Here is a 13,057-nt window from a genome sequence, read left to right as displayed (position 1 = left end):
GCTGTCCCTTTGACCTTGCTTGTAGTTTAGGAGAAGAGTGGTACAATAGTGCCAACCATGACACTCAGAAGCATAAAATGGCTTAAAAAAGCCATCATTTCTAAATGAATCCTAATTCCACTTAAAGGAAAAAGGAAGGGCAGCTGCACAAAGGGGAAACCGTATGATTTTCTCCCACAGTCACCTTTACTAATACCTTCTCTGCAACCAGATATGAAATCAAATCTCTCACATCACTTAATGGACCTAGAAACAGCTCTCTCTATAGGAAAAGATGACTTCCCCTAAGGAATCGGAGTCAAGAGCAAGCATTTTCTGAGAACAAGTATGCTCCTAGTGCTATGACCACAGTCAAAGAGCACAATGCCCACCAGACCTAAGGAGGTTGGCTAAGGTGGCTGGTGTTTAGAAAGTACTTGTGCATTTGACACTGTGCATACATCATTAATAAACATATAGTCAAATTAATGTTATTCATACATTTCTCTTGGTCTGTTTCAATAGAAACATGGTGAGCTCTAAGATGCTCCTTCCTCTAAGCCTTCCCACACTCTCCATTAAGTCTTTGCTTGCTGCAGTTCTCTCTCTGGAGGGAAGTTAAGGAGAAAAAGGACACAGGCTCCTGTCCTCAGGGAAAGCCTTGCTCAGAGCAGCACCTCCAGCCGGGCGTGCATCGGACCCATCTTTGCAATGTGTCCATGTGAGCAGGTGAGCTGGTTTCTCCCTGCACACGAGACCCCACCTGCACACGAGACCCCAGTTCCCCACAGGGTCTCTACTGCCTAGGTCCATCCATGCTATGTCTCTTCACAAACTGTCCAGGCCTCTGGCTGCTCCCCTCTTATACACACATCTCTCTTCTCCAATCGCCAGTTCCTTTTACAAAAAGGCTTTACTCTCAGTATCTTAAACCACAACTAAAATTGTTGATTGTCTTAACTCCATTAGCTGTCTGGTTTCATGTTCATCTATGATGTTGACACAGACTATGCAATTTCCTTCTGTGAGCCAAAATGGGTCCCCCTTCCCTCCAAATTCTGATCTAGTGCCCCACCCCTTCAAGGTTCAGAAGTCACTAGAAACCCAACATGAAGTTCTCAATGAGAGAGATGCTTGCTATCTGAAGGATAAACAAAGCTAAAAGAATAAAATACAGAAAAACTTGACTGTTAGCTAATTAGAATTGTGGAGAGAGACTCCCAAGAAAACAACTCTATGTCCAGGAGTCCATCAACTGTAGCATTTATACTCCGAAGACAATGAAAGGTTTCCAAACAGATTTAACCGGCCTCTCAATTTGGCACTGTCAAGAACTGTTTGTGCTATGGAAGGAAGGTGGAGGAATATGCAGCACCAAGCCTTTCCTCAGGCTGCACTCTGGGCATTATCATCACCATCAGGACAGAATGGAAGAAGATCAGCCTACTATAATGGGTGAGAGGAAATCTTAAATTCAGAAGAGCAGACTGTTCATGTCTGCACGGATAAAGAGCTAATGCCATACCTCAGCCTTTTATATTTTATCTAGACATTTGCTTTTTAAATTGCAGCAAACTTCATTTTATTTTCACAATGAATGGTCCAGCCCAGCCAGCTGGTTGATATGGTTTGGGACAGGAACCCTGAGCTCTAACTGCCTTGCGATGCCAGGATCTTCCTCCTCCATCCTCAACAATGACATGCTATTCGGTGAACTAGCAACAATAAAGCTGCCAAAGCTACAAAATGACTGACCTCTGATCTTCTGTACCTCATAACTTCTTGGGGTATCCAGTAAGCTACCTATTCTGCAAAAGCCCAGCCCTATCCCCCATCCGACAGATACCTAATTATAAATGGGGAAGAAACAGAACGAAGGGTTAACTGGCTCTACAACAGTCTCCTTCTCAAAGACTGTCCTCTATGGTGGCTGGCCACGTTCTACCCAACAACAGCTGCTCATGATAATCAATGTCTGACAGATCAGAGAAAGCCCTTAATGTGTCGCCAAGGGGCAGTTCAACAGATGGCACGATGACTTACAACCAGAATCATTAATTACAATCTCTTATTAGTCCCAGGGTACAGTGAAAATGCTTCCTCAGTGAAAGATGAGCGCTGCAGATAAATGGCCGTCTGCTCCTGCTGATGAAGTTCCCTTTAGGACTTGTGGTCAGTGCTGAATCTACATGAAAGCCACACTACTGTTCAGCTGTCTCCTATCTGCCACACTCAAGCTGGCCAGGCGTTTGAAGTCCCCCGCACCTCTAGCCATTACAACTCCCATAATCGTTGTAGGGAAGGATATGGTACTGCCTCTCCAGTCAGCTGACTGTAGAATGGTGAATGCCTATCACTGGAGCTAGCTCAGTATTCCCTCCCTCTGTGCCACAGAACTTTTCCCCACTGGAAGAAGGGTGGTCTTCTACTCCCTTGTCTACTGAGGAGACTCTCTGAGGCGTTTCCTGTGGTCATTATGGCTTCTCCAGCTCAGCCCCACTGCTCCCTTCCTAGTCTTTTCTAAGTATCTTTTACACAGAGAGAAGAAACAAAGCAGCAGCTAAGAAATACAGACTAACAAGAGGGACAGGAAACCGCAGACAGCCACACTGCTGGCTCTGCTCCCCAGGGAAAAGAAGGTAAGCTGAATTAAGAAGCCAGACAGTGAGGGGACGACTCCAAACCCCTCCTTGCTGGAGACACTGAGGAACATGGCCTCAACTCAGGAAAAATGAGTTCCTGCCCAACATTTGAGTCAGGCTACATAGCAAGATTAAACTTTTAAAATATGTACAGGTAGGGCTTGCAGGCAGGTGCATATGCCAGAAGTAAACGTCAAAACAATCCAGATTCCCAAATATAACCAATTAAGTATCCTTTGGTTTTGCTACCCCAACTACCTCAATTTATAATTCCTTAACTGTAACACTACACTGAAGCAATTTTACGATCCTAAATGCAATGACTAAGAGGCCCCGGTTTTCACAATATGAATTTTTCTTTCCTGAACATAAAAAAAGTTGACTTTGACTTCTATCGAGGCTCTGGTAATTATGGCTACTGGATGAATGCTCCTGTCTCGTTTGTTTTCAGAGGATAAAAAGGTTGATCCAGGAATAACATGAGATTGGGAGGGGGGGGGGCAGTTCAGGCAGTCGGATCTGCCCTGCAATGTACTCACTTCTAGTTTTTTCTCTTTTTCTGACAAAACCTCTTTCTGGTTCTGGGTGTATTCCACCAGCATCCGAGCCAGCTGGCGCCGGTCTTCCAGTTCCGCTGCCAGGCGCCCGTTATATTCCGCTAGTAACAGACATGCTTCATCTACTGTTTTTGAAAGACGTTCAGCTGCCTCTTTGTCTGAGTACAAATAGGAGCAGAAAACAGAGACAACATACAAATCACATAGGTATGATTGCAAACATTCCTGAGAGAAGGTTCAGAGTCCAAGAAAAAAACCAACAGTGTTGGTTAGCCAAGAATCCACAGGCACCAACTCTGTCAAGAAGATGCATTTCTGAACTACCTGAAGTGAGAGACAACTGGACAGGGCGGGAAAGCTGGCAGGCTGAAGAGCTTCCAGCAAAAACTCTCCAAACAAAACCAGCAGAAAAGTACTCAGAGTCATCTGTGAAATGATTTCTCTTGCCTCTGAGATGAAGTATGTTTGCTTATATTACTACATTAAGAATACTTTCCCTACTGTTCTAAAGAAGCACTCACGTCTTAGATGTACAGAGACTGAGAGAAGACAGAAGTTTTGTGAGAGCTTCAGAATGTGATCTTAGAAGCTGATCTGCAGGACTCTGTCCACCAGAGAAAGAGAGCCTAATACCTAGTACCTAGTACCTGGGAACAAGCTTGTCTCCTGCACTTGAAAAAGCAGGGCCTTTCAAGTGTGCATAGACATGACCCACGGTGGAAACAGTTTGTAAAAACACAAACAAGCAGCAGCATGTATGGTAGCACACACACATAGGAGGGCTGCCACCAATTCCAGTCAGCCTGGGTTCTATAGCAAGATCCAAACAGAGAAGGAAAGGAGAAAAAATTAGCCTTTTCTTACGATGTGTTGTATTTTCAAAGTGCTGGTCATCATGGACCAGACTGATTTCATGTCTGAATAATGGCAGTCACCTACACGTTAGGAACAGAAAAAGAACAAACCCTGAAGTGTAAGGACGGGTATCCTGGGAAAGAAGTGGTAACAACACTGGTGTAGCAAATTCGCAAAGACAAGGAAGAACTTAGATCCATAAAGAATGCTGCAACTGTGTGGTGGTGGCAGAAGTGTAAATACATGCATCTTGCTTTAAAAAGGTATTTTGGAGGGATGAAGAGATGGCTTAGTGGTTAAGAGCACGTATTGCTGTTGTAGAGAACATGGGTTCGGTTCCCAACACCTACATCAGGTAGCTCACAATCCAGAGAGTCCAATGCAATCGACACCTCCATACATGTGTGTGGTACATATAAATTCATGCAAGTACACACATACACATAATTATTAAAAATAAATAAATAAAATAAAATAAGGCCTTTTGGGTGAAAATAGCAGGTTTATGTTTTGAAACAAAGGACATCAGAGCTGCCAGCAGTTTCAAAGACAATTCAGTGACACAAATCTGAGAGCCCTCAGTATTTTTCAAGGCACTGGAATTTAGGAATTTCCAGCATAGAACAGCCATCTGGTCCTTTCTGGACTCTATGAACACTAGGAAATGAACTGCTGAGGGCTTCCCAACTGGGACCTAGGCCAAAGATCACGCTCTGGCATCAGGGTGAGAGAACAACACACACTTGGGAGGGGGTAAACAAGACAAGGTGGGACAAGGGAATGTGCCAGAGGGCAGGGGACCAGTGCAGTGCTCCAGACTGGCGGTGCTGCCTGCGAATAAGCTTGAGTGTGGCTGCTTTCAGCTTGGTCAGTCCTTGACTATTGATCTCTTTATAACAGTAAGTAATTAAGATGCTAGAGTACCTAGAGGGCTGGGGGGAGGTAAGAAACACCAATTTTTAAGAGATAAGATTTTTTTAAAAAGTCAATTCTCAACTTCAAGAATTTGTATAAGGAAACCAGATCATTTATACAAGTAATTGCAACCCAGAAACATAGCTTGTTTATCACTCAAGAATTCACCAAGCCACACTGGGCTGGAATCGAGATCAGAGTCTTGCTCAGCCATCATCACAGACACTTCCTCCTGCAAGAGAACTTAGACCCACAACTGGGCCGTGTGCTGAGAGTCAGAGATTTGGAACACCCAGGTCTGAATGGGATATCTTCATTTCCCTGCCCTAAGGGCTCTGAGAGCTGTGGGGATGGAGAACACCAATGAAATAGTGTCTTCCAAACGTAACAGGACCCATACATGGATGAACTCAGAGAGACATGCATTGAACCCACATAGGTCCAAGCCAGATGGGGTCCCAGTGCTGAGAGAGGAAGTAGACAAGAGCCCTGACGCCTAAAAACCTCCAAGTGTCAAATGTTTACAAAGAAAAAATATTAGTTTCTCCAATGGAATCTCACTGGACATGCAAACCAAATCACATTTAAGGACAGCAGTACATGGCTAACACAAAACATATTTAATGGTACTTTAGGAGATGTTCTGTCTTGAAATGCTTTGTTTGGGTAACTTTTATCTATTTTACTGGTCTTTGCTTATATATTATAGTTTCTGATTTTCTGTTTTTTATAGGGCTTGTGTGTCTGTTTTTGTTTAAATTCTGGTTTATTTGTTCTTTTATTTACCTGTTTGCTTTCAAAATAGAGAAAGAGTGGATTTGATTGGTGGAGGGTTAGGGAGGCCCTCAGAGGAGATGAGGGGAAACTGTGATCAGAATATATTGTAGGAAAAAAAAATCATTTCAACTATAAAGGTGGGTTGGCACTACAAAAAGATGCATTCCAAATGTAGAAGCAGATCTTGCCTGGGGCCAACAATGGCTGTGCTTTGGTCTGCCTTCCCTGTGCCTTGGTGAGCTTCCTGAGACCAGTCCTCCACTTGGGCTGGAGAACCCTGCATTCCTAGCTGACTCACTCAAACACCCAGTTTCTGAGAGTCCCCCAAGCTTTCCCTGTCTTCCTACCAGCTAGCACTCCCCAACTGCTAATTCACCTCTCTGCTCCCTTTAACAGCAATCTCAAGAAGCACTTACAGTCCCTGTAACCAGCCCCTCTCTCCTATGTGAACAAGTTCACCCCAATGAGCCTTCCAAATTCTCAGTGCATGGCTTTCCAATCACCTAGAAAATCCTTGAGCTCTTCCCACCTACACTGGTTCTCAGACAGCAGGAGACAAGACAAGAATCAGCCTCGTTTCCAGGTCTGTATTCTTAGTAGGAAGGTGTTATATGAGCTGGCGAGATGGCTCAGTGGGTAAGAGCACTGACTGCTCTTCCGAAGGTCCTGAGTACAAATCCCAGCAACCACAAGGTGGCTCACAACCACCTGTAATGAGATCTAATGCCCTTTTCTGGTGTGTCTGAAGACAGCTACAGTGTACTTAGGTATAATAATAAATCCTTGTGGGGAGCGAGCAGGGACTGAGCAAGCAGAGTTGACCGGAGCGAGCTGGGCCGACCAGAGCGAGTGAGAGATTGACCAGAGCAAGCAGAGGTCCTAAAATTCAATTCCCAACAACCACATGAAGGCTCATAACCATCTGTACAGCTACAGTATACTCATATACATAAAATAAATAAATCTTTATTAAAAAAACAGGAAGGTGTCTTACATAGTGCTGGATTATTCATCAGCTGAAGACCAGTAGAAGAAAAGGTGGGGCTCTGGGAGTGAGATCGGTATTTTCAGTGAAGGATTGGGACAGGCTTGTAGTAGAATACAAACCCCAAGCAAGGGAAGCTCGAAGACTCCCACAGCACAAAGCTTTCTCTGATCTTCAGGAATTCACTGCCCACCAACTCTGCCTCCTCCTTAATATTTAATACCAGAAAGGCTATGGGCATGACACCAGGAACGCCTACTCTACAGTGAGCCTCAAAGATATATATGCCAAATGATGGAAGCTATTGCTTTAGTAACTTTGACTTCCTCTATGTGAACATGGAAGAAGACAAAGAAGCAGCCAGCTTAAAGAGATGGAGGGGAGCTTCCGGTTTCCTTCTGCACCCGGAGCTGACCCTGTGCCATACCCAAATACCACCAGGAGAGAGTTGGTCTCCCAAGAGTGCTGACACACCTGAGAGCCAGGTGAGACCACCACTTCTGCTCAAATTCCTGGCCCAAGAGTGACTCGCACAAAGCCATCAGGACACAGGAACCAAGGAACAGCCAGGGACAGGATCCTTCCAGTTTCTGTCTGTACCATGGAGCTGACCCTGTGTCACTGCTCTCCATACCCAAATTTCTCCCAGAGAGAGCTGGTCTCCCAGGAGTGCTGACACACAAGCTTACAGGAGGGACAAGCCACAGTCAGAGACAGACCAGCTAATACCACAGATAAGCAGATGGCGAGAGACAAGTGCAAGAACATAAGCAACAGAAACCAAGGCTACTTGGCATCATAAGAACCCAGTTCTCGGGGCTGGTGAGATGGCTCAGTGGGTAAGAGCACCCGACTGCTCTTCCGAAGGTCCAGAGTTCAAATCCCAGCAACCACATGGTGGCTCACAACCATCTGTAACAAGATCTGACGCCCTCTTCTGGAGTGTCTGAAGACAGCTACAGTGTACTTACATATAATAAATAAATAAATCTTTAAAAAAAAAAAAAAAAAAAAAAAAGAACCCAGTTCTCCCACCACACACCAGAAAAGCAAGACTCTGATTTAAAATCACATTTCATGGTGATGATAGAGGACTTTAAGAAGGACATAAATAACTCCCTTAAAGGAATACAGAAGAATACAGGTAAACAGGTAGAAACCCTAAAAGAGGAAACACAAAATTCCCTTAGAGAATTACAAGAAAACACAACCAAACAGGTGAAGGAATTGAACAAAACCATCCAGGATCTAAAAATGGAAATAGAAACAATAAAGAAATCACAAAGGAAGACAACTCTGGAGTTAGAACACTGAGGAAAGAAATCAGGAATCATAAATGTGAGCATCACCAACAGAATACAAAAGATATTAAAAGAGAGAATCTCAGGAGAAGAAGATACCATAGAAAACACTGATACAACAGCCAAAGAATATGCAAAATGCAAAAAGATCCTAACTCAAAGCATCCAGGAAATCGAGGACACAAAGAGAAGACCAAACTTAAGGATAATAAGTATAGAAGAGAGAGAAGATCCCCAACTCAAAGGGCCAGGAAATATCTTCAACAAAATTATAGAAGAAAACGTACTGAACATAAAGAAAGAGATGCCCATGAAATACAAGAAGCCTACAAATAGACTGGACTAGAAAAGAAAGTCCTCCTGTCACATAATAGTCAAAACAACAAATGCACAAAACAAAAAAAGAATAGTAAAAGCAGTAAGAGAAAAAGGTCAAGTAACATATAAAGGCAGGCCTATCAGAGTTACACCAGACTTCTCACCAGAGACTATAAAAGCTAGAAGATCCTGGTCAGATGTCATACAGACCCTAAGAGAACACAAATGCCAGCCCAGGCTACTATACCCAGCAAAACTCTTAATTAACATAGATGGGGAAACCAAGATATTCCATGACAAAACCAAATTTATACAATATCTTTCCACAAATCCAGCCCTACAAAGGATAATAGATGGAAAACTCCAACACAAGGAGGGAAACTACACCCTAGAAAAAGCAAAAAAGTAATCTTTCAAAAAAAACCCAAAAGAAGATAAGCTCACAAAATAATTCCACCTCTAACAACAAAAATAACAGGAAGCAGCGATCACTATTCCTTAATATCTCTTAATATCAATGGACTCAATTCCCCAATAAAAAGACATAGACTAACAGACTGGAAACGTAAACAGGACCCAGCATTTTGCTGTATACAGGAAATGCACCTCAGTGACAAAGACAGACACTACCTCAGAGTAAAAGGCTAGAAAACAATTTCCAAACAAATGGTCACAAGAAAGAAGATGGAGTAGCCATTCAGTCACAAAAGAACACATATGGTCTGTACTCACTGACAAGTGGGTATTAGGCAGAGTGTGGAATACACATGATACAACTCACGGACCACATAAAGCTCAAAAGAAAGAAAGACCAAAGAGTGGATGCTTCAGTCCTACTTAGAAGGGGAAACAAAATAATCAATGGGAGTAGAGGGTGGGAGGAACTTGGGAGGAAGATGAAAGGGGGAGGGGAAAAGAGGGGCAGAATCAGGTAAGGGAGAAGATGGAGGAGATATATAGAGGGTCAGGAAATTGAACAGAGGTGTGTAGCAATGGGGAATGGGGAACTGGGGGTAGCAACCAGAAAGTCCCAGATGCCAGGAAAGCAAGAGCATCCCAGGATCCCACGGGGATGACATTAGCTAAAATACCTTACAAAGGGGAGGGAGAACCTGTTGAGACCATATCCATGCCCTGGTTGAGGGATAGGGTCACCCACCCATCTCCAAAATTTTAACCCAGAATTGCTCCTGTCTAAAGGAAATACAGGGACAATGAGTGGAGCAGAGACTGAAAGAAAGGCCATCCAAAGACTGCCCCAGCTGGGAATCCATCCCACATGCAGACACCAATTCCACACACTATTGCTGATGCTAAGAAGTGCTTGCTGACAGGAGTCTGATAAAGCTGTCTCCTGAGAGGCTCTGCCAGAGCCTGACCAATACAGATGCGGATGCTCGCAGACAACCATCGGACTGAGCACATGGACCCCAATGGAGGAGTTAAGGGAAGGACTGAAGGAGCTAAAGGGGCCTTATATGGCATCAATGGGAGGAGAGGCCCTTGGTCCTGTGAAGGCTTGATGCCCCAGTATAGAGGAATGCTAGGGTGGTGAGGCAGGAGTGGGTAAGTGGGAGAGCACCCTCATAGAAGCAGAGTAAGAGGGAATGGGATGGGGTGGGGGTGGGGAAGTTACAGAGGAGAAACTGAGAAAGGGGATAATATTTGAAATGTAAATAAATAAGATATCCAATTTAAAAAGAAGAGAGATGGAGGGGGAAATGACCTTTGGAGAGAATGGGATGAAAGGATTGGGCTTTTGCAGTGAGAAGACCGTGTGATCTTGGCCAAGATAGCTAACTTTACAGAGTCTCAATCCCTTCCTACACATGAGAACACAATTCTCAGAGACTCACGAGGCGTATGTAGAGTTCAGAGCACGCTCTCTAAAAGATTAGTTCATACTTCACTCTCTCCTCCAACTCCTGTTTAACTGGGAGTGACTGTGATGAACTCAATAACAACTCTCGACACCGAATCACCTTGTCAGTGTGCAATACATTAAACAACACAGCCGTGTACCAAATATTTCTGTTAGCAGCTCACAGTCTAGCCCTTCCTGGCCTCCACTGCTCCACATATACACAATTTGCACTGAGTGCCAAATGATCTTATTCAGAGAGTGATGGCAGCCCAGCATTTCTGCCCTAACTAGTCAAATCACTACTCAGTGTGTTTCAAAAGTTTCTTTTTGTTGTGGTTTATTTTTATCTATTTAGTTAAAATTTTTGTTTGTTATTTGTATGAGTGTCTGTCTGGATATATGTAAGTACATCAACTGTGTCTGGTGCTGGGAACCAGGTCCTCTGAAAGGGCAGCAAGGGTTCTTAACCACTTAGCCGTCTCTCTGGCCTCAAGATCCAGATTTATTTGTATTATTTTATTTACATGTATGAGTATGTATATAAATATGCCGTATATGTGTGAGTGTATATATAATGTATGAGTATGTATATAAATATGCCGTATATGTGTGAGTATATATATAATGTATGAGTATGTATATAAATATGCCGTATATGTGTGAGTATATATATAATGTATGAGTATGTATATAAATATGCCGTATATGTGTGAGTATATATGTATAATGTATGAGTATGTATATAAATATGCCGTATATGTGTGAGTATATATATAATGTATGAGTATGCATATAAATATGCCGTATATGTGTGAGTATATATATAATGTATGAGTATGTATATAAATATGCCGTATATGTGTGAGTATATATATAATGTATGAGTATGTATATAAATATGCCGTATATGTGTGAGTATATATATAATGTATGAGTATGTATATAAATATGCCGTATATGTGTGAGTATATGTATAATGTATGAGTATGTATATAAATATGCCGTATATGTGTGAGTATATATATAATGTATGAGTATGCATATAAATATGCCGTATATGTGTGAGTGTATATATAATGTATGAGTATGTATATAAATATGCCATATATGTGTGAGTGTATATATAATGTACGAGTATGTATATAAATATGCCGTATATGTGTGAGTATATGTATAATGTATGAGTATGTATATAAATATGCCGTATATGTGTGAGTGTATATATAATGTATGAGTATGTATATAAATATGCCGTATATGTGTGAGTATATATATATAATGTATGAGTATGTATATAAATATGCCGTATGTGTGAGTGAGTGAGTGTCCATGGAGACCAAAAGAATACATCAGATGCCCTGTGTTAGCTGCCCGGTGCAGGTGTGGAAATGGAGCAGGAACTACTCAATGTGGAGCTACCTGCCCAGCCCCTCTGAGAGCTTTCTTGTTTAGCCTATAAATGGCTTCACACACCAAGGCAGCAGAGTACCCAACATCACACAGAAATTTTCTACCTACAGACATAAGCATGACTCTAGATAGCGCCTTCTTTCTTATCTTTCAGCTAAGCTACCTTCTCACCTGTAATTTTCTCTAGCAGCGACACGTCTTGCACTTCCTGAGGCAGGGAAGCGATCTTCTGTCGGACAGTAGCATCCCCTGACGCAGCATTTTCCAGATCCTGCAAAGCTTTGATTAACTCCTCAGTCTACAAAAGGCAAAGGCAAATACTATTATCCACTAAGACATAAAGGGGTTAAAGAAAGACAGCTAGAGGCAAATGACAAAAATCACCATTCTGAGCATTAGAAACAAGCCAAAAGCTACATAAGCAACTGTGTTAGCTCCAGAACTTTGTGAATGGAAATGATATGGATTCTAAATGACATAAAATTATTTTAAGTCTACAAACACATAAATAAACCTCTACAGAATTCTGTTTAAAAAAAAAAATTAAAGAGCACATTTTTGGCAACTTAAGAATACAGATTCTAGTCCATACTGCTTAATTTCAAATGAAACACTATTTACAGTATAAAAGTCTATAATATAGAAAAAAAGGCACAAATGCCAGATGCTGAACAGCTGTGCTGGCTGATTAAATTCTTTCTAGAGTTTGTTTTACAAAATAAAAATCCCTGCCAATATTAAAATGTCAAATAAATTAACTCATTAAGAGTTAAAGACAAGAAAAGCATATCCTGTGTCTATCAAAAGGGTTTTACAAACCAGCACTTGGGAGGCAGAGGCAGGCGGATTTCTGAGTTTGAGGCCAGCCTGTTCTACAGAGTGAGTTCCAGGACAGCCAGGGCTACAAAGAGAAACCCTGTCTCAAAAAAAAAAAAAAACAAAAAACCAAAACAAACAAACAAAAAAAACCACGAGAAAGCATAGGGTGCTGACAGGTGGCAGAGCACAATGACCTAAGGACAGCTGGCTCTGTCGGCAATAGTCAGATTGCCCTGAAAGTTGATCGGCCACGGTCTTCCTCTTTAAAGGTTTTAGATGCAAAGATCTGACCTAACATTTCTATTACTTAATCCTGTCTCATCCATCGTTGAGTGTACAGTGCACACGCATATACTCATATGACCTATTTACCTATCCTATGTCCTGACCACAAATGACCACTCATATGACCACATATGACCACTCATATGACCTATTTACCTATCCTATGTCCTGACCACAAATGACCATGTAGAATACAGTTAAGATTAACACAAGGCAGTCTCAGACAGACAAGTGTGACGGCATACACCTGTCATCCCAGCTATGGGAAGCTGAGGCAGGAAGTCTCACTGTATAGCCAGGCTGATCTTAAACTCATAATCCTCCAGCCTCAGACTCCCCAGTACAAGTGT

General features: G+C 42.3%; 1 protein-coding gene across 8 annotated transcripts in view; it reads right to left on the bottom strand.

The window, feature by feature from the left end:
- Rprd1b (regulation of nuclear pre-mRNA domain containing 1B) overlaps positions 1-13,057 on the bottom strand; it is a 49,733-nt gene that overhangs the window by 16,220 nt on the left and 20,456 nt on the right. For 6 of the 8 annotated variants that reach the window (XM_011239773.2, NM_001291135.1, NM_001291134.1 and 3 more), the window contains 2 exons: positions 11,775-11,901; positions 3,161-3,336 (listed from right to left, as the gene is read on the bottom strand). In XM_011239773.2, coding sequence (XP_011238075.1) covers positions 3,161-3,336; positions 11,775-11,901 — 303 coding nt within the window. The remainder of the gene's footprint in view (positions 1-3,160; positions 3,337-11,774; positions 11,902-13,057) is intronic. The other 2 variants (XM_006500163.2, XM_030252069.1) reach the window with 1 other exon arrangement.

Source organism: Mus musculus, chromosome 2 (genome assembly GCF_000001635.26).
Source record: "Mus musculus strain C57BL/6J chromosome 2, GRCm38.p6 C57BL/6J".
NCBI classification, from domain to species: domain Eukaryota; kingdom Metazoa; phylum Chordata; class Mammalia; order Rodentia; family Muridae; genus Mus; species Mus musculus.
The sequence above is the reverse complement of the archived record's forward strand: the minus strand, read 5'-3'. Positions and strand labels throughout refer to the sequence as shown.